The 26,789-nt window shown below is 32.3% G+C and overlaps 1 protein-coding gene across 3 annotated transcripts; it reads left to right on the forward strand.

The window, feature by feature from the left end:
* The first annotated feature begins 1,456 nt into the window (after nucleotides 1-1,456).
* LOC130641128 (dystrobrevin beta-like) lies at nucleotides 1,457-26,529 on the forward strand. 3 transcript variants are annotated; one of them, XM_057447795.1, is made up of 21 exons: nucleotides 1,457-1,556; nucleotides 11,497-11,542; nucleotides 12,866-12,930; nucleotides 13,892-13,972; nucleotides 14,334-14,547; nucleotides 14,871-14,956; nucleotides 15,512-15,591; nucleotides 15,672-15,746; nucleotides 15,935-16,052; nucleotides 16,376-16,430; nucleotides 16,534-16,573; nucleotides 17,105-17,176; nucleotides 18,967-19,097; nucleotides 19,184-19,324; nucleotides 19,710-19,751; nucleotides 20,038-20,065; nucleotides 21,049-21,140; nucleotides 21,435-21,642; nucleotides 23,724-23,874; nucleotides 24,348-24,458; nucleotides 25,034-26,529. In XM_057447795.1, exons 1-21 carry the CDS (start codon nucleotides 1,541-1,543, stop codon nucleotides 25,150-25,152), a joined length of 1,971 nt encoding a protein of 656 aa, XP_057303778.1. In that variant the 5' UTR covers nucleotides 1,457-1,540; the 3' UTR covers nucleotides 25,153-26,529. The 3 variants fall into 3 exon arrangements, with proteins under 3 accessions (XP_057303778.1, XP_057303780.1, XP_057303779.1); XM_057447796.1 differs by lacking the exon at nucleotides 1,457-1,556 and adding an exon at nucleotides 7,671-7,775; XM_057447797.1 differs by lacking the exons at nucleotides 23,724-23,874; nucleotides 24,348-24,458; nucleotides 25,034-26,529 and adding an exon at nucleotides 22,194-23,582.
* Nucleotides 26,530-26,789: the final 260 nt, after the last annotated feature.

Genomic DNA, 26,789 nt, shown 5'->3' on the forward strand with positions numbered 1-26,789 from the left:
CGTTTAATTTTTGTTTTTGTATTTTGTACATATTACAAGAGGAATTCTTGTCCAATAAATGTTTTGTCCATTAAATGTTTTTTGTTATGCATTATATCGGTTTGTGCAAATAACTATAATAATATAAAATATAAAATAGACATTTGAGGAATTTTCATATTTGCATGTTTTGCGTTTAAAATAATGTTGAAATTTATGAAGACTTATGCTAGTGTTAAAACTTTAGATTTTACCTCCACTATCCAATCTAGAGTTTATCGGATTTGTAGAGGAAGTAATTAAAACTTCATTGACACAACTATAATAATAGTAAACATAAGATATCGAAGTATAGTTTTTTTTTTAGTTTTGACATTACTGGTAATAAACTTTTTATTGATCTTTAAATAATTTTTTTTTTAAACACTATCTTTCAGTGGCTAAAAATGTTACGAGATATAAATGCAATGAGCATGTGCTAGACCTTTCAAGTTTTTTAAGTCCTATAACAGTTATAGCATTTATTACAATATCGATTTATGTGTATTAATGCAGGATTTATATAAGGCGTGGGTAGTGTAGGAATGGTATGAATGGTTAAATATTAAACTGTATTCAAATTTTGACAATGTTGAAATCTTTTCAATTTTTTTTTAGTAAGCATAGCATAGGATAAGAGGGTGTATCTGTATGTTTATCTGTACATTTTATATACATGCTAACTGATATCTCGCCATTACAGAACTTGCCATTTTTATTTAGTGATTGCTGTATTTACTATACTATAAGAATAAAAAGCTTTGAAAAAAATTTAAAGGGTTGTTAAAAAAGCTTGTCAGCTCCATAACATACATTTAATGTCATTTTTCACTTTGAGACCTTTTTAAGAGAAGTGTTGCTGTATATAATAACATTGCACAACATTTTGTGAGAAGTTCAATGACATCAGGGTGTTTTAAGTCTTAATTTTTTCCTTTAGACCAACTACTTTTCCAACTATAAGCATCAAATTTTTTAACGACTTTAAAGATTGAAAGAGCTGTTTCTGGGCATATAAAATCATAGAACCTCGAAGTTTTTCCTCCAGGTACCACTATGCATTGCCCTTCGGAAAACTGCCAATGTGAATGGGGTGTAACAACCACCATTGTTAATTTTTTAGCTAAAACCCTGGACATGTATAAAAAAAAGGACTTAATTCACACTTAAATTTTAGATATCTAAGATGCAGAAATTTTTATTATACAGTAGACTTCTGTTAACTCACACCCTAAAGTGACCTAAAAATAACAACACTAGTTATCAAATGGCCTGACTTATGCAGGGTACATCTTAAACGAAGGATTTTAGCCTGAGTTGACAAATCAATTTGTGTATGCATTTCTATGACACTTGCTTTGTTGGTTGTGTTTATTTATATAATATATATTTATTTTTTAAATTTGGTGCAGTGCAATATGTTTAGAACTAAATATTTTTTGTTTCTTTATGTAGATTAAAATAAATTACAAATGACTGTGTTGGTTAGACAAAGGAAAAAAATAACTGCAGTGTCAAAAGCATGGTTCTAAATAAAGGTACGAAGTTTGTGTGTATATATGCATGTATAAGTCAGGTTCTACTTAAATGATTAGACTAATATGGTCTTGAAATATTATGTAGCAGAAACAAGGTTTTCATGGGAAATATTAGTAAATTATTTTTATTTGCATCCATCATAGTTTTAGGAGAGAAAATCTACAAATTTTGTTCTGATTTGACTCGTTGTCATTGTCTCCTTAATTATTAGATTTAAACTTTGTAGTTTATCATGAGAAAAATTTAAGAATAATTTGGCATAACAATTGACTTTGTCTTAAGTTCATCTCAAAGAAGCTTAAATTTCTCTAAAATTGTTTTAAATTCATCTTAAATTGACTTAAAATTAGGTTTTATTGACAAGTTCATTTCTTATCACCATCTTGGGACAAATGTCATCTAAATAGAACTACAATTTGTTTCTTTCTGTAAATAAAATTAAATCACGCAAAGCTTAAAAAATTGCTGTTATTTTGTCAAAAAGTCGCGAAAAATGGGTTTGGTTAAAAATTGCATTACAGGATGTTATCTTGAGAACTACTCCAGAAGCATCTCTGAAAATTTTTTAAAAATGATAACACTCCATTGGGCAACTCAAAAATACTAAAAAAACCATCATTGGAAAAACTCATAATCCAAAATGGTAGCCTAAAAATGCCAAAAATAACACCTCACAAAATACAATTGGAGTTTGGTACTTGGTCTGTTGGCACAGTATGACCCAGGGCTAAATATGTAGATGCTGTAGGCCCTAACCTTTATTTCTGTAATATGAATTAGCAATAATGCTCCTCCTTTAAAACGAAACAGAAAGCAAACATGAGAATTTAAACAATCTTTTCGTTCAAGTATTTAAAATTTTATAGTTTTTGTAAAAAAAAAATTATTGTTTTTGTTCAAAATAGAAGTAAATCTTGTCAGTGTCAATACACAGTTGATATCACAGGTAATTACAGTTTAATGTTTCATCAGTTAGTAAAAAAACTTTAGTAAAAAATTAAATAGTGGTTTATGTACCTTTTGTTCCATGAGTTTAAAAACATCATTTTCAAGTGATTAAATAAGTTTCACTTTATTAAAAGAAAACAATTTTTATGCAATTTTAAAGAATGGTAAGAAAATGGTGTTATATTTTTGAATTTGAGTTTAATCTTAGTGTTATAGAACAATGTTTGCAAGTTGTAAATTAATATATGTCCACCTAGTTTTTTTGATTGGAACATGGACGCTTACAGCATAGAAATTACAAGAAGACATTATTGTAATTAAGTATTTACAAGAATTAAAAATGTGTCAGGTAAAGAGCACCATGTTTAGGTTGTTTCTGCTCTGTTGTGGCTTGTTTCTGTCCTGTTGTGGTGTGTTTCAGGCACCTAGTGATTTCTTTCTGCCACCTAGTGGTTTGTTTCTGCCACCTAGTGGTTTGTTTCTGCCACCTAGTGGTTTGTTTCTGCCCTATTGTGGTTTGTTTCTGCCCTGCTGTGGCTTGTTTCGGCCCTGTCGTGGTTTGTTTCTGCCACGTAATGTTTTATTTCTTCCCTGTTTTGATTTGTTTCGGCCCATTGTGGTTTGTTTCTGCCTAGTAGTGGTTTTTTTCTGCCTTGTAGTAGTTTGTTTTTGCCCTGTTGTGGTCTGTTTTTGCCCTGTTGTGGTTTGTTTCTGCCACCTAGTGGTTTGTTTCTGTCCTGTTGTGATCTGTTTCTGCCCTGTAGTTGTTTGTGTCTGCCCTGTTGTGGTTTGTTTCTACCACTTAGTGTTTTGTTTCTGCCACCTAGTGGTTTGTTTCTGCTTTGCACAGTCCTGTTCTTTTGAGGTGCGTGATCGCGCCCCCGCACCTCCGCACGCACCTACAATAATGGAGCAGCGTTTTCAATCACGCGCCAAAAAGACTTTCATTTCAATAATGCGCACATGAAATGTGCAGATAAAGTGCTCACATTATTAATAATTAACCATTTTCAACTTCTACAGCAAAATATGAAAGAAAAACATGAAGAAAAAGGATGAAAGTAATAAGATGAGTTCCAGTTTAGCACTTTCTATGTTTCGAAATGAATTCATTAGGTTAGGGCATCATTAGGTTGTATATCACAGAAGTCACCGGTGGCATGCTTTGAAAATGCTTGTCACTGGCACAGCTTAACATGAAGCAAAACTGTACAGGAGACTTAATTGTTAGAGTCTTCGCAGAATATCTCTTCTCACAAAACAGAGGGCAGGGCTAACTTATTGCCTGCTGTGTCGTGTGGAAGACAGAACTTTTGGACTTTATTTTAATACGATATACAATTGTTTCGATTATTATTACTAAACATAGTTGATTTCTCTTTTCCCTTTTAGAAAGATTTTTTAAACTTTATTAAACATGCTTCTCTTTGGTATTACATCACGAGAACATTCGTCCGAAAGCTGTATTAAGGTAGTTAGATATATGTGCATATTTTACATGGCTAGCCTCACAAATATTGAGGGATATACCCTGTCTATTATTTCCAGGACGGGCCATGGCTTAGATTAAGAATCCTAGAGTATTTAATGCTCATTTTGAGCTACGCAGACCCAATTAGGGTGAAAAATCATTGACGTCACCACCTCGTTTCCAAGTTATTTGACCTCAAAGTTTGCATCGTAATGGCTTCATTAATTTAATATCAGATATTGACGCTAAAAGATATTGATAAAAAAAACTCAAAAAACTTGTGCATTCGGGTGGTAAAAAAATATCCTCTTTGAAAAGTAACACAGACACAGACAGATAGACAGAAGCTCCGTATTATTATAGAGATGATTGTATGTGCAGATGGTTAACTTTGAGTGGTTCAAAAACACTTCGTTAGAATGAATTTAGAGTTAAAATTATTTACCCAGCATTTGGTCTTTAGTTCTTATTGTTACTGCTATAAATGAGGCTCCTTAAAAAGGGGGCCTAGTGCATTTAAAGGTCCATTTCAATTTCAACTAGACAATAGCCTAAGAAATCAATTCTACTCCTATAGTGAACACTATGCAGTAAGAATCAATTTACACTTTCATCGTCTCTGGCACGGTCTTAACCCAAGACCTTTCACAACTTTATTTTCAGTGTACTAAACAAAGCTAAAAAATAATTTGCATTAAAATTCCTAATATGTTAATTTAATTAAAACTATTAACAACAGTGACAATGATTTGTATAGCTGAATTTGTTTAGCAGCTATACAGAAGTGCATTTCTTGCACTTTAAAATGACATAAAAACCGTGTTTCCTCGAATAATAAGAATATCTAATTGTGGTCTGTTTTTGCCCTGTTGTGGTTTGTTTCTGCCACCTAGTGGTTTGTTTCTGCCCTGTTGTGATCTGTTTCTGCCCTGTAGTAGTTTGTGTCTGCCCTGTTGTGGTTTGTTTCTACCACTTAGTGTTTTGTTTCTGCCACCTAGTGGTTTGTTTCTGCTTTGTACAGTCCTGGTCTTTTGAGGTGCGCGATCGCACCCCCGCACCTCCGCACGCTCCTGCAATAATGGAGCAGCGTTTTCAATCACCCCCCAAAAGGAAAAAGATGAAAGTAATAAAATGAGTTCCAGTTTGTTACTGGCTTTTTATGTTTCAAGATGAATTTATTAGGTTAGGGCATCATTAGGTTGTATATCGCAGAAGTCGCGGGTGGCATGCTTTGAAAATGCTTGTCACTGGCACAGCTTAACATGAAGCAAAACTGTACAGGAGACTCAATTGTTAGAGTCTTCGCAGAATATCTCATCTCACAAAATAGAGGGCAGGGCTAACTTATTGCCTGCTGTGTCGTGTGGAAGACGACTTTATTTTAATACGATATACAACTGTTTCGATTATTATTACTAAACATAGTTGATTTCTCTTTCACCTTTTAAAAAGATTTTTTAAACTTTATTAAACGTGTTTTTTCTTTGGTATTACATCACGAGAACATTCGTCCGAAAGCTGTATTAAGGTAGATAGATAGATGTGCATATTTTACATGGCTAGCCTTACAAATATCGAGGGATATACCCTGTCTATTATTTTCAGGAGGGGCCATGGCTTAGATGAAGAGTCCCAGAGTATTTAATGCTACGCAGATCGAAGTGTGCCATCTTCCCAATTCCCCTCACATGGCTTGGGTTAACCCAGGGCTATGGTAACATTCACTCACCCATGTTGAATCGCTGTCAAGAGGAATTGAACCCCGGTCTCCCGCACAGAGTATGAGAGCCATAACCACTAATCTAGCGCGCCACCAAGGTACAGGACACCTAACCTCTACCATGTTCTGGTTATATTTAACTTGCATGGGTGCGCACTCTGCTTGCAGTATTCTCTGTGACGATGAAAGTCGGACTGACTTGTGGCATGGCTCCAAATGGTCTTTCGTCTTTCGTTCGAGTCTCAGTGTAATGCACTAGTCAAGCATAAGTGTGTGAGCATGAAGAAAAGAGGCCTACTTTAATGTTTTCTGTACTTACATTCAATTACTCAGTAGGCCTGCCAGACGACCACACTTTTTATATGTGTTATCACGCACCTCAAATTATGAAAACTGAATAATGCCTCTCCTCAGTTAAGGCAAGACGCATGAAATTCATCACACACCTACGACAATCGAGGCGAGTGAAGTATCACTCAGCTACTAAAATTCATATGACCAGAACTGTTGTAGTGGTTTGTTTCTGACCCATTGTGGTCTGTTTCTGCCCTGTTGTGGTTTGTTTCTGTCCTGTTGTGGTGTGTTTCTGCACCTAGTGATTTGTTTCTGCCACCTAGTGGTCTGTTTCTGCCCTGTTGTGGTTTGTTTTTGTTACCTAGTGGTTTGTTTCTGCCTTGTAGTGGTTTGTCTTTACCCCATAGTAGTTTAGGGCTTCCCTATTGTTGTAATTTGCTACTTAGTTGATGGTTTATTGTTGTCTAATGGGTGGTGTGTTTGTTGTTACTGTAAGAGAATTAATTTGTGCCACAAGGAGAATTTTCCCCACTACAAATAACATTAACATTTTTCTTTAAAATGTTTTACAGATGAATGAAAATAATTGTCATGTTATGTTTAACATTTATGTTCTCACCTTATTTTTAATTTAAACTTATTTCAACAAACAAAGAAAAAGAAAACATTGAAAAGTTTTTTCACCTATAATTGACATGTCCCAGGCTGTATGATTTGTTTATTGGGAACATAAAAATCTCTGTTCTAATTGTATTTTTCAACATTAATGACTGTGTTTACTTATTGTGAACGTTGTTTTTTCCATTGATAAAAATAATATTGTTAAAAAGTGTTTTAAAAAAGATTTTGAGAATATATTTTTTTTAATTTTGTTGGTTATTATTACTTTCATGCTATAAGGTATATATGTAGTAAAATTTAAAGTCTTATGCATTTCCATTATTAAGCTCTATAATAAGTATCTCTGAATTGAAAGTATTTACGATTTATTATTAGTTTTTATACGCTAAGTGGAAAAACTATTGATTTGGAATTTTGGTTTAATATAACATCTAGCATTTTCAATTAATTGTGGTTTTTATTTGTTTTTGGGAGACTGCCAATGCTTAAATTTCTCTACTCAAGGTGGTTTGTTCCTGTGTGAAATAATTATGATCTAATACATGAAATCATTTAAAAATGTCTGGTAGCTCTTTATTTATTAACCACTAGTTGATTTTGTGTCTGCCATACATCATTAAATAATGTGATTATGGTGCAAAGTTTGTTTGGAGGATTTCTTAACTTTTGTTTCAATCTGTGTGATTACAATGATGTCTTAATTTAAATTGCAAGCTTCTTATAAATTAAGTTTGTAGAGGCACAAGATATGTATACATCATTCAACATAAGCGAGGATGAAGACTTTAATCTTTAAAATATTTTAAGTGACTGAGATTAATGATAAAATAGCTAATAAGTCATTTACGTTTCTTTAGGTATTATGTTCGGCTTATTTATTTTTTCCTCTATTTACTCTTATTAAATTAATAACAAAAGAATATTGTTTGTTATTATTTGTGTGGTATTTTATTTGATATATAAAAAAATCAATTAGCTTATAAGTCACAGTTTTCTAAAAAAATCTGCTACGTGTGTTTACATAAAATGTGGAATGTTTACAAAACAGTGAATTGACTATTAGTTAATAAATTCAATATGTTATTGATATAAAAGATAAAGAGTATTTGTCGGTGGATGTATAACAGGTTTAAACTGTAGGTTAGACTGATATATTTAAAATAGGTGTGATTTTTTTTTTTTTACTTTTCTAAAATTTTAGCTTGATTTTTGTTTGTTTGTAATGAAACATGTGCTTATATATTACAATACATAAAATAAGATCAAAAAGTGTCTTTTAAAATAATATAGGTCTTGTATATAGGTTACCAAATTTTTGCATTTGTCATAATATCGTGATTAATGTACTGTAATATAAACTCACATGTGAGAGTAATTACAAAGTCTTATTTTTCTGTGATCCAAAACCAACGAAAATTCTTTTTGGTTTTTGGTGCAAAACTTGTTTTTGAATATTAAAATCTTATCAATGGTTACCATCATTACTGTACATACATGGTTTGTATTTCTGCATTCTATCTAAGACAAATTTTTAAATTAGGCTTGTGAATGCTAATAGTCAGGTATATTTATTCTCAACTTATACATTTATTCTTTTATTCTGTAACATTCTAATTTAGCCTTACAACATACAATTCCTAAACAGTCTCCTTGGCTTAAAAATCTTAAAAACTGAACCTAATAAAGGCCTAAAGCATATGGTGTAGATTTGTGTATGGAATAAGGTCTCATATGCTAGGAAAATAGGTTTTCTTTAGCTTATGGATATAAGTGCAACAGTAGCTCTTTTTAAAAATTTAACACTTCTGAAATATTTTCAGAAGAGAAAACATAAAACATATACTACAATTTTGTTTAAAAGAATATTATACAACACATATTTATTTGTGCCACTTGATCCATTGAGTTGCAACATTGTTGTTATTATAACTCTACATTTAACAAGGGACGTACATTTAGAGCTTTTTGCTTTGTTATTTTTAGCATTTAGTAATTCATTAGAAAAAAGTAAAGCTTTATTTCAAATTTTACTAAAAAAAAATTGAGGTTAAGCTTGTTGAAAATTGTTTTAAAATCTGAAATATTCCTAATTGTATAGCATTTTTGCCTTCGTATAATAAGTACTGTTGTGCACAAAGATAACATGTTTTAAGAACTAAGTTATTTAAAATACAGTAAATCATTGAACAAATGGTTTTGATCCGAAACATGACACAAATGAATATTATGATAGCTTATTGTCCTTTTGAAATATGTTTATCATCATTTTGTTGTTTCAAACAGAAATGCTGGATGCGGTGATAATTTGCAGAAAATTTAGTTCCTTATACCTTACTATTTTTTCGCATAATTGTTCTCGTTGTTGCAAACTTGTTTTATTTGTTGAAGACTAAACTTACTATTTGCACCACTGCAAAAGGAAAAATGAATATATTTTTACATTGAAATTATTTTATCTAAGCAAAATGTGGCGATAACACTGAAAGGAGGATCCAACGCAACGGTAGACGATATACAAAATTCTAAATACACCTGGCCTTAATTGCATCAGTTTATTACTCTCATGCAAAAAATACATTACTGTATTTTCAAAGACTTTGCAATCTTAAGACCTTAAATTGAGTTAAATATTTTAATAAATATATAACAACAAAGGCTCCAACTTCCAGTTTTAAGAAGTTGATTTATAATGGTTAATGGAGATTATTACTTTTACAGCGTAATCTTTTATTTTCTAAAGCCAATATTTTTGCAAAAATATTGGCAACTTTTAATTAAGTCTCTATCCATTCAGACATTCATAAATGCAAAATAACCTATACTTTTCTTGTTCTAATATTTCTGTCTATTTTTTTTCTGAGCCTCGAGCCAAGGGAAATAAAACAAAAATATCAGAAAAATATATGTGGTATAAGTGCAATAACTAGTTTATCATTAGTGTGAAAAATCTTAAAACCAGAGCAAAATTGAAAAAAGTCTGTTGTAAATTTTAATCAAAGGTGGGAATGATCAAATCATTTTAAATAAGACAACAATCGAATTATATGATACTAGTCAATAAGGCCCGTGGAGAAATCCACTTTGGCAGATGGACAATGGACAATTAGGTTTTTTAGATGTTTCGCTGACGACCGCAGTACAGATGAAATAAATTTTATTCTTCTCTATAATGTGTAAGAGGTTGAAACGCTGATCAAAATAATGTATAGGATCATATGTTTTGGAGGAACGCCCAAGGAGATATAAGGGTTTAAAAATTTTGCAAAAGTCAGCAATGGCCTGTCAAAACCCTAACTTTTTTTTAGAAATTTGTATACCTGTTGCCTTCATCGTATAGATCTTAAAATGCTGATCAAGAATATGTGTAGGATCATGTATTTTTGACAAACGGTTGCAGAGATATTAGGGATCGCAGGTATTTTGATGACGTCATCAACCTGCCATTCCGAAACGGATTTGGGGACCCAGATTCGGGAAACTTACCCAAATTGATCCCAGGTGGTCTTTAGTTACCCACGCGGTGAAAAATCATTGACGTCACCACCTTGTTTCCAAGTTATTTGGCCTCAAAGTTTTAGTGCATCGTAATGGCTTCATTAATTTAATATAAGATATTAACGTTAAAAGATATTGACCAAAAAAACTCAAAAAACTTGCGCATTCAGGTGGTAAAAAAATATTGTCTTTGTAAAAGTCACACACAGACAGATAGACAGAAGCTCCGTATTATTATAGAGATGGTTTTATGTGCAGATGGTTAACTTTGAGTGGATCAAAAACACTTCTTTAGAATGAATTTATAGTTGAAATTATTTACCCAAGATATGGTCTTTAGTTCTTATTGCTATTGCTATAAATGAGGCTCCTGATAAGGAGGGTCTAGTACATTTAAAGGTCCATTTCAATTTCAACTAGACAACAGCCTAAGAAATCAATTCTATTTTTATAGTGAACACTATGCAGTAAGAATTAATTAACATTTTTATTGTCTCTGGCACGGTCTTTCACAAGTTATATTTCAGTGTACTAAACTAAGCCAAAAAATAGTTTGCATGAAAATTCCTAATATGTTAATTAAATCAAAACTATCAACAACAGTGACAATGACTTGTATAGCTGAATTTGCTTAGCAGCTATACAGAAGTGCATTTCTTGCACTTTAAAATGACATAAAAAACCACGTTTCCTCAAATAATAATATCTAATTCCTGCTAGAGACTGTATGCAAATCTCCTTCACAATGACCCACCTAAAATTTTGTGTATTTCGATTACTTTAAACTGTATATGGAAGTCCTGTTCTACTGCATTTGCTTTTGTTTAGTTTTAGCCTGTAAACATTAACACACTTTTTGGGTAATGTTTGTTAGAAGAGCAATCTTCTACATCCTAAATTTAGGACTTGTGGTGGAGTAATGATTGTTCTTGCTTCTTTATAACTTTACTTAAATTGGTCACAGAATAGTGAGCTATGATTGTGCGTAGAAATATTGTTATTCTGGATAAATTCTGGATCTCAGTAAATAATGCAGCTGTTTGGACAGAGTTATGACCCATTAGGGTGGAGGGAAATTTAAAGTGGGAGGTTTGGTTAAAGGAGGTGGCTTAATCAAGTATTTACTTCATAAAACTTAAACGTGAAAATGTAACACTCCATAGAAACTAGTTGTAATCCCTGCCTACTTTTATTAGGGAATGAGTTTGCTTAATTTTTTAATTTTAATCTCAATTTTTAATTGCAGTGTAGATAGTAAGCTTGGAAATATTGCTTTATGAGCAACATAAGCACTAAAAATACAGTTTTGGTGCTGCGAGTTGTGAACAACTTTTTGCAGGTTGTAGTAATTTTTTATATCTGTTGGATAACCCCTTTTTTGTTTTTATAGATTTAAGTAGAGGTATGAATTCGCCTGCACTTTATCATCGATCCATGTAAGTTTATTTTGTTTATTAACATTCCCCATCAATCTGTTTGATTTTATATGAAGGTTGTAAACCCTTCTGTACCTTATATAGAGCAGTCCAGGAAACTCATTGCACATGCTGTAAAGGTAATAATAAATGAAATCAATTACACAAACCCTTTCCTAACCCTAAATAACATGTATTTCTTCTCAAATTAAAGTTTCAGTGGTTTTTTAAATAATGACAATTATTAAAAACTGTAGTTGAAAATTCTGTTAATTAATATTCATTTTTGCAATTACCAGAAAAATGTTGGCTCTAGTTCTCTCCAGTAAAATATGCATATATAATTTTCTTGTCTGTGCTGTACTGACTAGCTGTCTTCCCATTGTTATTACATGTTAGCAGCTGTTTTTGTTTGTAGTCTGGATTTTTGAAGTAAAATTTATAGCAAAGGGAAGACAGCTACTCAATACAGCACATATCTCATTTCAAATATTATATCCATTTCAGGAGATTGTCTTTAAAGTCGGAGACATTGCTCTTTTGAAAATTTTTATCTCCTAATTGAGAGATTGTGTGAAAAATGGTTTCAAAAAATCTTAAGCCCCTGGAAGCCCCTTGGAAGGCAATTAGACATAATTTTTTGACAAGAAAATCTCGCTTGCACACAATAAGAAAAAAATAAAAAATATGTAACCAGGAAGTAATATTCATACTCTTATATCCTCCCTTTTTGCATGAGAGTGAAAAAAAGATTCCAATACAATAAATGATTTATCAACAGGACCAGTCTTAAACAAGCATAGTATTAAATAATATAAATATTATCATGTCATGAACAAGCGAGTTTATTCTAGGCATTCTATTGTCTAGAATAAACTCGCTTGTTCATGACAGGAGAATTCAATGACAATGACCGAACAGATAAAAAAACATAGTATATCTAAATAAAAATAAATGCTACGTTTAAAATAAATGCATATCTTAACTGTGTATGACTTAAAAAAAGGATAATTTGTATATATATACTCTTATATATTAAAAGAAAAATTCCAATATATAAAATAAATGATTTACTAACAGGGCCAGTCTTAACTAAACAAGCATAGTATATGACAAATGTTTGAATAAATGCATATCTTAATTGTGTATGACTTAAAAAAGACATTTTTTTGTATTTTTTTGTGCTTACATTTGCATTTGAGCTTGTATTTGTATTTGATTCTTTATATTGTACTATAGTTTAATGTATCTGTCCTTGTCTAGTGAGTGTAGCGATTTGAAACATGTCAATTCAGACCCCTGTTTATTACACCAACTTGTTTTTTTTACTTGTCTTGTTTTTAGTTCTTTAAATGGTACGATGAACAAAAAACATGGCAATGCGTTGAAAAAGTTTTTGATTGAAATGAGTAAGTATAAATAGGTGAAAAATCAAAATATTAAAACACATTTGATTTTATTAAATATATGTAAAATTGCCATAACTTGCTTATACCCCATTTACACCTAACATAACTGGTTTAAATTAAACTGCTTTTACTTAAACTGATTTTCATTAAAACTCGGTTCTTACATGTACACCTAAAGTTCAAAACACATTTGCCATGATCAAGAATAAAATTAAGTATGCTTAATATTCTGACTTGAAGCCTCTTTGAAAGGAGTAAATATTCTGTGGTCAGAACCATGAATAAAGTTTATAAAGAATCTATCTGATAACTAGGTTAGCTACCCCATAATAATATTTCTTTAAAATATATTTAACTGAAACAACAATCGTCTTTTTACTTTTAAAACCTCGTGTTTACTTTGCATATTGGAATTCTTTTTCAATATGAATATGTAGCTACATAACTACTATAATGGTTCCACCAGCGTAAAATACACCAAAAGGTTTTCTTCTGAATAAAAACTTAATTCGAATATCAGTCCAACTACATTTAATTTTTTATATTTTGCTTTATTTATCTTCTAATGTTGGGAACAACTTTCTCGTGCTGCAAGAGCACGCCAGCGATCCGCCATTTTTGTTTGTGTTTAAACATGGTTTTCCATAAATAAAACAACAACCTCGACAGGTTGTTTTATTAAAACTAGGTTTATTAAAACTGGCTTCATTAAAACAGGTTTTACTGTGGTATGAACGGGTATATATGAAACATTGTTTTATAAAACCACATTAAAACATGCTTTAACTTTAGGTGGGAATGGGGTATTAGTTTAAAATATCTCCACCCTTATGTCGTATTGTTAACATTAATTTCATTTGCTGATATAAGAGAACTGATTTTATTATACTATTTATTTTGTTGTAATTTCTTTAATTTATCCCTTTCATATCTTTAAGCATATTTGTTTATCTTGTTTTAGAAAGTAAAAATTTTGATGATATAAAACGTGCTACAAACCGTGCAGCTGCAAAGTTATTTTTTGTTCAAAGAGAAACCAGCTGTAAGTTATTTTAGATTGTATCTGTACCCAAACTTTTATGTTTGTCTCATGGAGGTTTTAGTAGAAGTAAAGTAAGGAGATAGATGATATTGGTAACACATCACAGGTGTTAAAGTTTTTAAGTAAAGAAGGTAATTCCATGATGGGCACCAGTGTTTACACATATCATTGATACCATCTACATAATTGATGGGGAATTTATATTAGAAAGTTTTCTTTATCATGGCAAAGATACTTAAAGCTTTTAAGTATCTTTGCCATGGTGTACATGCAACACAAAACAACCAATACATCATTTTTTGGCAATAAAGCGCGTCCTTAATCTTTTACTTGTTTTCAATATTTTTTTTATAATTTCTAGTGTACCTTGTGGATATTTATAACATTATCGAAGCATTTCGTGAAAATGGTTTGAATACATTAGATCATTCAGCTGAGCTTGACGAGCCACGCTTAGAATGCATCATAGCCAGTATTTACTATGCATTGTACAAACGGTTACCTTCTACACATGCTGTTGATGTGGAAAATTGCATTGAGATACTAACACAATGGATCATGCATACATATGATAGGTAATGATGCTTTTTTGTTACCTTGCCATTTTTACACTTTAGAAAAAGTTTCCAGTGAATAGTGGTTGTGAATTTATCTATGATCACCATTTCTGAAGTCCATCTTTTTGTGGTGCTTTCATGACTTGTAAGTCGTGCATAGTTGTAAGTTGAGAACATTAAGCATCATTATGGCTGGCTTTGGCCCTGCAGTGGCACCATAAAATCATGAAGAATTGATCTTACAGACTTCATTCTGAATTTGAAGAAAGTTTTTGAAGAATAGCAACAGATACAAAGTAAATATATTTTAATGTATTTACCTCCTTCTTTTCTTCATGTAGTGATGGAATTGGTAGGATTCGAGTTTTATCTGTAAAGACAGCATTGTCCACTTTATGTGAAGGAAGGCTTATTGACAAATTCAGATGTAAGTTTATGTATCAATTAATTGCACTTATTATTCCGTCCTATAAGGAGCCTTAATTATTTTATGTAAATCACTAAAGATATTACAGTGTATGTGAATTAAGAATTTGACATGCTTAATGAAGGTCTTGTTAAATTGTTGCTACTTTTCTGCACCACATGCTACTGTTGATCTTGTGGTTCAAACCTCGACCAATCATGCTGGAGACTATAAAAGTTTAAATCTATCCTTTTTGCTTAATATTCAGCATGAGAATAATAGGATTGATATCTGAGGCGGTTGACTAGTTGAGTAGCTGTTATGCTTGCACATCTTCTGTAGCTTAAATGGGTGCTCTAAACGCACTAGAACCTGCTTTGCAGGACTGTCAGTAAAGTACACATTAACAACAGCGTATTTTATAAAAGAACAATAAGCAAAAAATAAAAAAAATTACTTAAATAGGAGTTAAGAAATGATCGTCCACATATTTCCAACATTCTCGCGTGTCTTCTTTATTTGTGTATTTGTGTTCATACTGTTTATTGTGCCTCTTCCTCAATGTTTCTATTTTAGATGTGTTCACACAAATTTCAGAAAGCAACGGAATTTTAAGTGTAGCGAAACTTGACAATTACTTGCGAGATCTACTTACGGTGAGTTGTTAACTATAATATTATTGCTTTGTTGGAATTTACCCCCAGCAGACATTTCAGTTGTGTTTCTTTGTTTTTAGTTGCCTTGTGCTGTTGGCGAAGAACCGAATTTCAGTTATAGCGAGGATATACTGGATTCTTTTTTTCAACCTGGAGTAAGTTATAGACTTGGATAATGTATTATTATTAACTGATAGCTATTTTCAACCGGTTTTAAGGAAAATCCGTTGCTTTGATTGGCTAATTTTACCCTCGGTTTTAACGTTATTCAAATACTTCAACGCGTGTTTTTGATTTGAGCCAACCATGGTGTTGTAGTATATACCTTTTGTGATCATTGTAGGCATTAAATCGAACACATACGAAACTGGATGATTTCTTGAACGCCTTCATGAATGAGAATGCAAATGGAGTTCTGTTGTGGTTACATATGTTCAATAAGATTTCAAAAGCTTCATGTGGTGAGAATAAATCGTTTTATGTTTGAGCGAATGAATGAATGAATGAATAAATGGATGAGTGAATGAATGAATGAATGAACGAATGAATGAATAAATGAATTATGTTTCATGCAGCATTGCATTTGCTGAAACTTTTTAAAACCCTGCATAAATCAGTTATATTCGTTAACTTGCTTTGTATAAGCGTAAAAAGAATGAATGAATGTGTATTAGTGGCGCATTCATCAAGTTTTATAGGTAGAAATAAAGTGTTTTTACCGAACCTTGCAAACAAAAAAATAAATAAACTAAAAGTTTATTTTGTATTTTGCTTTTTTTATCAGTTGAACATGCTATCCTATGTAAAGGCTGTGGCAAAAAGGATTTTACAGGCTTAAGGTATGTTTATTTCTTCCTGATAAAGATTTTTTTGCCGAATCATAAATGTTTTAATTATTTTAATTCTTTTATTTATTTATTTACAAAATTTGTTTTTCTATAGATATAAATGCCTGACATGCTACAACTATCAACTCTGCCAAGTAGGTTATTTTTAGTATGAAATCTAATATAAAGCTATTAATAGACTTGTTGATCACGGTCAAATCTCGATAACTCGAATTTTCAAGGGACTGAGTGAAATAGTTTGTCTTAAATGTTTGAATTAAACGAAACTTTCATTAAGTCAAATTTAGTCAAAAAATAGTAGTTCGATTTAGAGCGGTTTTTTTTAAGAGAGCATGCAAGTCCCTTGTAAATTGCATTTGAAAGGGAACATTTATATTACGTCATGATTCGATGAAGCTAAGGAAACTTAAAATCGGACATTTAGTCTGTCTTTGATTTCCTTTTCTCAAGTAAAAACGTACCCGAAGAAATTAACCTCGGAGAACTAAAAAATGGGTCAAGTTAACGAATGTTTGAGTTATCCAAAGTTCGAGTTAACCAGTTTTTTTTATAAAAAAGTATAGAGATAAGTTTAAAGGTCCAAAAAACATGATTCGAGATAATAAAAGTTCAAATTAGACGGTGTTTCAGTTACCTGGAGTTCACTGTATTTTTTTGTGTGTTAGGACTGTTTTTGGCGTGAGCGGGTGTCTGGATCTCACAAGGCTGACCATGATATGAAGGAATATAGCTCGTGGGTATGTATGTTATTTGAAAATGTCATTCTCATGCTCAGTAAGCTGGCAACAAATTAATTAAAATTGGGAGAGAGTTAAGAAAGTGATCAAAATTAAAACCAATCAAAAAAATATAAAAAATTTATGAGTCCGTTGAAGTTGCCTTTCCCTTAAAAAATTATTTTCGCGCTAGTCTGTTAAAAATCATTTGGCATTTTTCTCTTCCATTTTTATTTCTGTGTGTTAATCATTTTCATGATAGATATATTATCTGATCGGGAAACGTCTGGCATTGGACTATGTTTAGAGTTGACACTGACTATAAGTTATGTTTGCTGATACAAACAAGCAAAGCTGTTTGATTGACCGACTGTTGCTCTTAAGTAATGGGGAGCATGCACTGTGTTTACTCAGTTTTCCATTCCACTTAAATGAAAAACTTCTAACTAGTTGGTTTAAATGATTATTTAATTTGTGTAAATGAGATTGATGTTTCTTTTATAATTTTATCGTATGTTTTGCAACAATAGGCTGTTTATATGAAATTATAAAAGAAAGAATTGGTTATGCTAGAAGATAGGAGTAAATCATTTTATCTGTGGATTTCGTTTTATAATTTATGAGAATGTAATAATAAGTTTAGTTAAAATATTCGTAAAACGATCTCTTTTAAGTACATACACCACAAAAAGTAAATCCTTGACCCTATATTTTTTACCTTTTAATAATGAAAGATGAGTGAACCAAATTTTAGAACGTGTAAAATATGCAAAAAAAAATCTTTATCAAAGGAATAAATGTTTAACATAGTAAAACTTATATTAAAATCAAGTTATGGCATGTCTGGTATTTTTTCAAGGTTTTTTTTGGGTAAGTCCACTTTGCTATTTGCATGTTGTTATTTGTTGACGATGGCCTTGCACATCTGGGCCACCATGTTCTTCCTGTAAGTGAGACAAAGTTGATCAACACATTTGAGAATGAAATAATAATTTTATTTGTTGTGAAATATTTCGTGTTAAGATCTTCACCTTCTTTGTACATTTCTTTCCAAAAGAATTAATTCTTTCACTTCTCCTTTTTATCTCTTTTAGTTGCAGGTGGTTTTGAGTAATGCCAGTAAAATTGGAACAACTTATAATAAAGGCAATCACCCAGATACACCTGCATGCTAAATCTATTTCTCTACTATACAATTTAACAAATATTTTTTTAAGCGACGAGATCGTTTTAAATGAAATTGATATTAATAGGTTAAGAACGAAACTTTGTTTATGTAATTACTTCTTGGGAATATGGAAGCTAACCGGTCGCCATCTTGTATGTTTTTCTGTAGGCCATTGCACAGTAAGGTAGAACAATTTCCATCTGTACACTTTATCTTTTTCTGGTGTTGCAATTTATGACATTGACCGTCTTTTAATCCGTCATGGAGACGTCACAAGATAGTGTTTAAAGAAGACGTCAAATTATATTTTAAAACGTCAAAAAGATGTATCTAAAGTACTTTGTTTTTCAGACGTACAACTTTATCGTCTTTGTTAGGAACTACTAAAGAGCCTGGGAACAAACCTGGTGGTCACTATTGATATTCAAGTCGAAAGCACGAGTTTTACAAAAAAACAACCTGAAACTTTAGTTATCTCTACCGATTATAAAAAAGAGGTTATGTCAGGGGTTGTCAAGCATAGTTTCTCAAAATGTTGTTAAACTAGGTGACAGGCGTGCGGGGTATCTAGTCTTGTTTATTCAACATTCCTTACGTTGTATTTACGAAAAAGTAACAAGTAGATTGCTATGTCTTTCTTTAGAATAAGGGTGAGAAAGGAACTTCAGTGAGGAAGAGACTGTTATGCTCTCCTTCGAAAGCCAGTGGACAAAAACTTCCTGATTATCCAAAAGAACCGGAACCGAATAAAACTCTCGATTTGAGCAACATTGTGTAAGTAATTACCTAATCACATTTCTTTGGAAATTTTGTAATTGTAAAACAAAATCAAGTATTACTTTCGTCTTGTGTTCTTTCAGTCCGCCGCTACCTTCTTCAGAGCCTAACTCGCCAAACGCAACATTAACTCGAACGCCTCGCTTCATGATGGGCAGCGTGAGTCAGCATTCTAATTTATCACGAACCAGCAGCACGAAATACTCGCAGGATTCTGTCACAAGGTATTATAACATTAACAATATTTAGTTTTCATGCCATAACTCACTCAACCTCAACAAAATCATTCATGTAAATTTACTAACACCCGTACCCAGAATGATACGATTTTATCATCATATACTATGTACTGATGCTCTAATAAGGGTGCTTTAAAAGGGCGTGTCTACAGCTCCCCTTAAAAAATGTAAAACTATAAAAGTGCGCAAGTGCAACAACAAATGCATCTTCCACATGCTACAGGAAAGCACAATTTGAATGTCAGTTATGTTGGTAGGTTCCGGTTTTTGAGGGTTGCGTTTTAATTTGTGTTTTGTGGCTAGCCTATTATAAAACCTGTGTATTATTTTGTTATGAAATATTTTTCACCAACCCTTGTAATGTTTTTAGACAAGACGACGAACACCGGTTAATATCACTTTACGCGCAAAGGTATGTTAAATCTCGTGTCATATTTGGTATGTATACAATACAACGGTTGTTTCTTGTTTTTAATTCGATCATGTGTTAGATGGAGCGAATGTTATTTCTTGCTTGTTTCAACGCTCGTTTCTCATTTTTTATTTTACGTCGGGAAAAATATGCTAACCTGAAATGACATTGCAAAGGTAGCCTATTATAGAATGGTTGTTTTTACTCTTTAAGAAATATCCTCGTGCAGTTTTTAACTGTCAGTTCTCGTCATACTTACTTTATAGTGCGGATTATTTTTCGATAGGTTGGCTGAGGACTCATTAAACCGCAAGGTATGTGTCCTACCTAACATTTCTCTGTTTAGTTTTACACTAGCTGTGTGAAAAAGTTACTGCTTGATAACCTTACAGTCTCATTGTTCATCATATCACTTGTAATAAAAAAGGGAAAAGAATTTATTTAATTTTGCGTCTGGACAACATTTTAACAACCAATAAAAATTCCGAACGCCCTATGTTTTAATGTAATAAAAATCAAGCCTTTTAAGCGCCGACGTTTAAACTTAGGACTGTCGCCATAGATGCTTTATAAGAATATCATAATTCTAACCAGGCTGGTCTATTTTTCTAAATAATAAACCTTTTGTTTTTTACCTGAAATCTCAAACAGATTTTTTACAGTACAGTGACACATTGGTGCAACCGCCAGGCAACGTTTTTTTTGTTTAAATAGAATGAGTTGCAACCTGCGCATGTGTACCTGCTCCACTGTGTTACTTTCACTTATACCAACTAGTTGTCACCGTCGAGAACTCGTTCCTGCGTAGCGACTGATCATTTCAAACATATATGTTTGACTGAGTGTAAATGATCTCCCAAATCCGAAGAGTACTGTTTTTTTGGCCTCGCGAAAACAATAGATAACATGGCACCAAATCTGCGCACCAAAATTCAACTCTATACATAAAAAACGGAATAATATGGGGGAAAATATCGTGCCCTAACTGACTAATAAAGCGAACGTATTCTAAAAAAAAATTGACGCTATTCGCTTTGTCGGCTACTATCCATCTGTTTGTATGACTGTGTACAACGCACTCGATCTATGTGCTCCCAAATGATTGTGTTGCTGGTAGTACAACGGGTGTAGTGTCAACAGAATGGGAAGTGTTGCCTAATTCATTGGATTTAAAAGCGAAAAAAGAAATTGATTAAATTTAAAAGTTCCTTTTTTTGTTTCTGGAGGTTTCAAAAAATATTTGTGTGTATGCTAATTGTGACAAAAGTGTGTTCTTCACTCTGCGTTCCCTTCATAGAGCCCGAGCAAAACAAGTAGTTCCAGCATCACAGCATCTGAACCAACTTCTGAACAAAAAGAATTGATTTCGAATCTGGAAGAACGTAACAAGTAACGCAGCTTATTAATACTTTCTTATTTATTTATTGGTTGGTGAAACAAATGTCAACAAGGGACGTTTTGAGGATTGTTGGTTGGTTATTCGCACTGAAAGAAAATCTTAGTAAAAAAGAGAAAAGCAACCTAGTTTCTAGGACTCTATTTTTATCCGACTGATATCGATCATGCATAGGTTCATTCTGTCATACAATTTTCGCGGATATGTAATTTTACAAATGTTGTGGTTTGTACTTATTTTTGAAAAGTTTATGCTGACTCAGCGTTGTTGACATTTATTTAACTCAGGTCCCTTCTATCAGAAATTCGTCTGTTAAAAGCCGAACATGAAGAAGCCATTCAAAACGCGCAGCAAATGGGCTGCGATCCTAACCTATTGACCGAGTTGCACGCATTACGTCAAAGAAAAGACGAACTTGAAATGAGAATGTCGGCGTTACAAGAAACTCGCCGCGAACTCATGGTCCAATTGGAGGGCTTGATGAAGTTATTAAAGGTGAGTTTAACGTAACAATTTTCATGGTGACATTAATGTTTAATCTTGCTCTTGTGTTAACAACTCACTAAATCTCATTACTAATCACAACAAACACATCGTCTATACACATAGCTTGTTTTATTTTGTTCAAAGTTTGATCGAATATATATGTGTGTACTGTAATGCTTCGATTAAATGCCGCGCGTTTATTTATTTTCGCGTGCGCTTGTTAAATTTTGTTTTTATTTTAGCCCGCGTTTATCAAATTTTGAAACTATTTTTGCGCGCGTTTATTTAAATTTCAAAAAATTTTCCCGCTTGTTTATTCAAAGGCGTGTATGTCAAGTTTTACTTTTTGAATTATAAGCACTTGTAGTCGTTTTCAATTTTCGAATGAAGTTACCTATTTATTGGAAAAAGATTTGTATAAACGCCTCTTATTAGACAGGTTGTTAATCAGGAGGATGCGTCACAAAACAGAAAGGGCGTTGAAAAAAGAGAAAGTTTAATCAAAGCATTATGGTATTTTTCTTTTATTTTCATTAAAGTTTTTTCCTCTCTTTTTGCAGAACTCAGATGCAAATAATGGCGCGACGCACGAGAACTAAAAAAACTAAAAACAAACAAAATGTTTTACTCGATTACCGCGATATTCATCTGTTATTGAGTGTTAATTGGAATTGACTGAGCAAGATTAGACATTGTTGTTCATTGTTTTTGGGTTTACAGAAGACTTACACGGATAGACAGCTTGAAGAGAGAGAAATTATTTGCTCTTAAAAAAAGGCTACATGAATTTTCTGTACAGTATACTCACAAAACATTTTTCTTATAGTTTAATATAAATATATAAACATATATAAATATATATATATAACTTTAGATGTTATACTGTTGCCAGTCTTGTGCTTTTTAGTTTTGGTTGTGTGGGCGTTACTCATAGGGCGCAAAGACAGGGCGGAACATAATAAAACTGGTTTCTTACTTCTACTCTCAGTTCATAACTAGCGCCATATACTCACACACGAAAGCAAATTTTTGATACGTTGTAGTGTATTTATGTATATAACATAGAATAATTTATTGCCGGTTTTGTTGAACAGGGGCGTTAGTATTTTGAGAGGTCAAATCAGGTATTTCTTTGGGTTCCATTAGCATTATGTGTACTATACAATAACCGCCCTCCACCTCCTCGGATCATTTAATAAACATCTTGGTTTAACCAAATTAATTTGTCCCTTAAGAAACCCTTTGATGAAATGAACTGTAGTATTTTTAAACTTTGTGTCTCTACAGGGCTCGTTAAATCAAGAGTTTTCTATAGTTAGTTCACACCACTTTTCTCGATACACCAAGATCGGCAATAAAACTTTAATACCAATAATAGAGATATATTTTTTGCATATTTACCTTTTTTGTAAAAAAAAAAATATTTTATGTTACCAATATACTTCTTTAGGTTAGTTGTAAAAACACTATCATTTAACCAGGCACCACGAAAATTCTTTTTATTGACCAATAAGAACGTTATAATTATCAGCTGACCAATAAAATTCGCCTTTCTTTTTCACCAATGAAATGGTGCTTTTGGGAACTCTAGTTTTAATATTATAGAAGAGAATTTTTTGTTTACATTTTTTTTTAAGTTTATAATTTTGTATATTGATATTTTTTGTTCACAAAAGGGTTGCACTTGTTTAAGGGCTGCACCAAATTTACCACAACAGAAAGTATGCTTTGCTTGTATTCCCCCAAAAAATACCTAGTGGGATATTTTTTTAAATACCTAACGTAAACATGTCTTTAATTTGATTGACTCGCGAGTCCTGCTTTTCTGGCGTACTTAAATATGTTTGTTGTTCTGTCTCGAGGTCGCGATATAGAGGCTTATTATCATTGTAAAAAAATTTATGTTAGTAGAGGTTATTTTTCAAATTTTTATGCCTTTGTAACTTTAGTTCATACATAATACATAATAAAATTACTAAATGTAAAAATGAATTCTGTAGATAAGTATTTCAACTGTATCAACACATCCACCAAGCTATTTATTTGTTACTCTACACTTTGTTTTTTAAGTTTTTATTCTATTTTTTTAGCACAATCAGATGAATAGTCCTCGTCACGTGACACGTGTGGCATCAGGCGCAGGGCTCAGTGAGATGGCATCTAAACGCCCTTCTGGACCGCCCGCTGGTGGTAACTCGTTACTTATGCGCGGAGTAAATGGCGAAGTAAAAGAGGCCTTTGGTAATTTATTTATCTTACCTTTAGTTTTCTAAAGTAAAAGCAGAGAAAATACGAGTTGTACAATAATGCAGTACAATAATGTATAATAAGTTGTTTATCAAAGAAATCTATGCGTAGAAAGTAGGCCGTGGACTGTTTTTTTAAGAAATCTATGCGTCAAATGTAGGCCGTAGACTGTTTTCCTAAAAAATCTGTGCTTAAATTTATGCCATGGACTGTTTTTCTAATAAATCTATGCGTCAAATGTGACCGTGAACTGTTTTCCTTAAGAAATCTATGCGTCAAATTTAGGGTGTGGACGGTTTTCTTAAGATGTCTATGCGTCGAATTTAGTCCGTGAACTGTTTTTCTAAGATTCCTGTGCGTCAAATGTAGGTTGTGGACTGGTTTTCTAAGAAGAACCCAACCATAGGTACGGGGTGATGATTTTGTATCTGTTCTTTTAACAGTTCTGTTTTAACTTTATGAATTAGGCAAAACTACAGTCAAAGAAGGCTCGTGCGGCCAGGATTTACGTGTTGATTTGATGACTGCAGTTGAAGAGGTTACAACTGCTATGACGAGTGTTGTCAAAGAACTTAAAGGTAAAACTATGGATTTGTGTTAGCATTGTGAATTTTCCAGATTTGATCGCTGACTTTATGTTTGTTGTGTCATTTGTTATTGCCGTGCTGTTTTTGGTGTAACAAATGTTGTTGGTTCTGCTCTCCATGTGTTCTTTGTCGTCGTCGTCGTTATAACGTTGTCGTTGTTTTTTAATGACTTCCTTCATTTAAAGATGCTCGACTGCAATAATCACTGTTTATTGACTATGCAAGTGTCCTTGCCTTCGTCTTCGTCTTCATTGCTGACCAGAATTATTACGTCTTCGTCATTTTTTTTGCTTTTATTGTCGTCATCATTTTTGTTATTGTAATTACCGTCGTCATTGTCATGGTAAATGTCGTTGTTTTTTAATGTCGTTTTCGTTGTGCCGTTCCCTTTGTTGGTGTTGTCATATTATTGTCTTTGTTAGCTATTGTATTTACCAATAATATAAAGCTGCAAAATCCAAAGTTATTGTAACCTTGGCCGATGTTTTTGAGTCTTAGCTTTGTATTGGACAGTACAGCATGGAAAACTGTCCAATCTCAGTTATATAATCTTTCTTTTCTGCTAGATGGAGGAAGAACAACAACATCGTCTCACGCCACGTCTTGCAATGATGATGCAAAACTAACCGATATCCGTCCTGTGAATAGCACTCAAATTAACAACACCGAAGTTCGCGTATACTAGATCACTTGGTTGTGTTTTTTGTTCGTCAACTTGGTTTTAAGGATGTGTACACTGTATTGACTTTAATGTCACCGACACTCGCATAATTGTATATTCTGGTAAACACAATATGTCGAAGCAAAGCTGATGATGGTACACTTCTAAAACGAATGTTTTCTCAACAAGTTTTTAATCTGGTATCTGGAGAGAAATGACAACATGATAGAACATGTTATTCTATGATATATCAATGAAATCTGGTATGTTATTCCACGTTAGCAACTGCACCAAAATCATGTTATAGCGCGTTCAACCACGGTCTTATTAGGATATATTGATAGCTACGTTAAGCGAATTAATTTTCGCGCGGATTTATATCCACGAATTCTGCGTATTTAGCACGCTTATTCGCGCCGTTTACGTTTGCTAAATAACGGCGCGAAACAACCGTTTGACGGGAATTTATTCTCTTATTTAATTTATATTATTTAATTTCAGTTTTGTTTATTCTTATTTTAACTTTTTTTACATTTGTTTTTCTCATTGTTTGAAAACTAATAGTTGTTAATGTAATAGTTCTGGGGTATAATAAGTTTAAAGTTTTTAAGTTGAACTTGAATTCTTGCCCTGGATTTGCGGGGACTTAATTTCGCGGATAAGGTCATGATAGCAATTTTTGAAGAAAGTAAAATAAGTTGTCTAAAGGGTTTGAGCCGAATGGAACTATCTCGTCAACCCTTGTTACACCGGTCAATTCTACACCGAACCGAGACAAAATGTAGTTTTGTATTTTAGTTCAAAGCTCTTTCAATACAACTATAACGTCAGGTAGAATAAACACAATTAGATAAAAACGAAATTAAATTCTAATTGATTTAAAAAAAAGTTATCTTTTCATCTTCAGTACTCGGTTAATTAATTAAGCCTACAAAAAAGGAAGCCTCTCACTCAAACTAAACGCAGGGACAAATTTTCGCGGATGGCCTGTTTCAAAATTTTCAAAGTGACATATTTTCGCGGATAGTACCCAAATCCGCGAAATGCGCGAAATTTAATCTCCGCAAAAATTTATCCCATTAAAGTAATCTCGCACAAAAAAACCCTTTTATACAATGTAGGTACGATTTGTGCGAGTTTTGGGAAATCAAGAGCGAGATTTTTTATTACTTTTTTTATTAATTTTTAGAACAAGAGTGAAACTTCTTCTTTTTTTAATGTTTCTTATTTAAATATTGTAAAAAAATAACTCCATAATTTGTTTCACATGTAAAATAAAAGTATTCGTATTTATATATCTATTGTTATTATTTTTATTCGTTATTATTATTGTTATTGTTTCTTCACATCATGTAATATTTGCTAACAGTTTTTTTAGTAAAAAATCAACTCATCACACTATATGTTGTTCTTGTTGATAAAGATTGATTTCAATTTCTCTTCTCATGACAACAATAAAAATGGCGCGAAACTCGAGTTGTGTTGAACACTCGTTATCCATCTATCTATGATTGTTTCATTTTGTGAATAAATTCTAAAATATAAAAAATACGACATAAGGTTAATGCAAAAAGTGGATTAACTTATATGTGATCATTTTATGTTTTTTTGTTTTTTCTCTGATTGATGTACGTTGATGTTTTTTCAACAAAAAACACACT

This window comes from Hydractinia symbiolongicarpus, chromosome 4, assembly GCF_029227915.1.
Source record: "Hydractinia symbiolongicarpus strain clone_291-10 chromosome 4, HSymV2.1, whole genome shotgun sequence".
NCBI classification, from domain to species: Eukaryota; Metazoa; Cnidaria; class Hydrozoa; order Anthoathecata; family Hydractiniidae; genus Hydractinia; species Hydractinia symbiolongicarpus.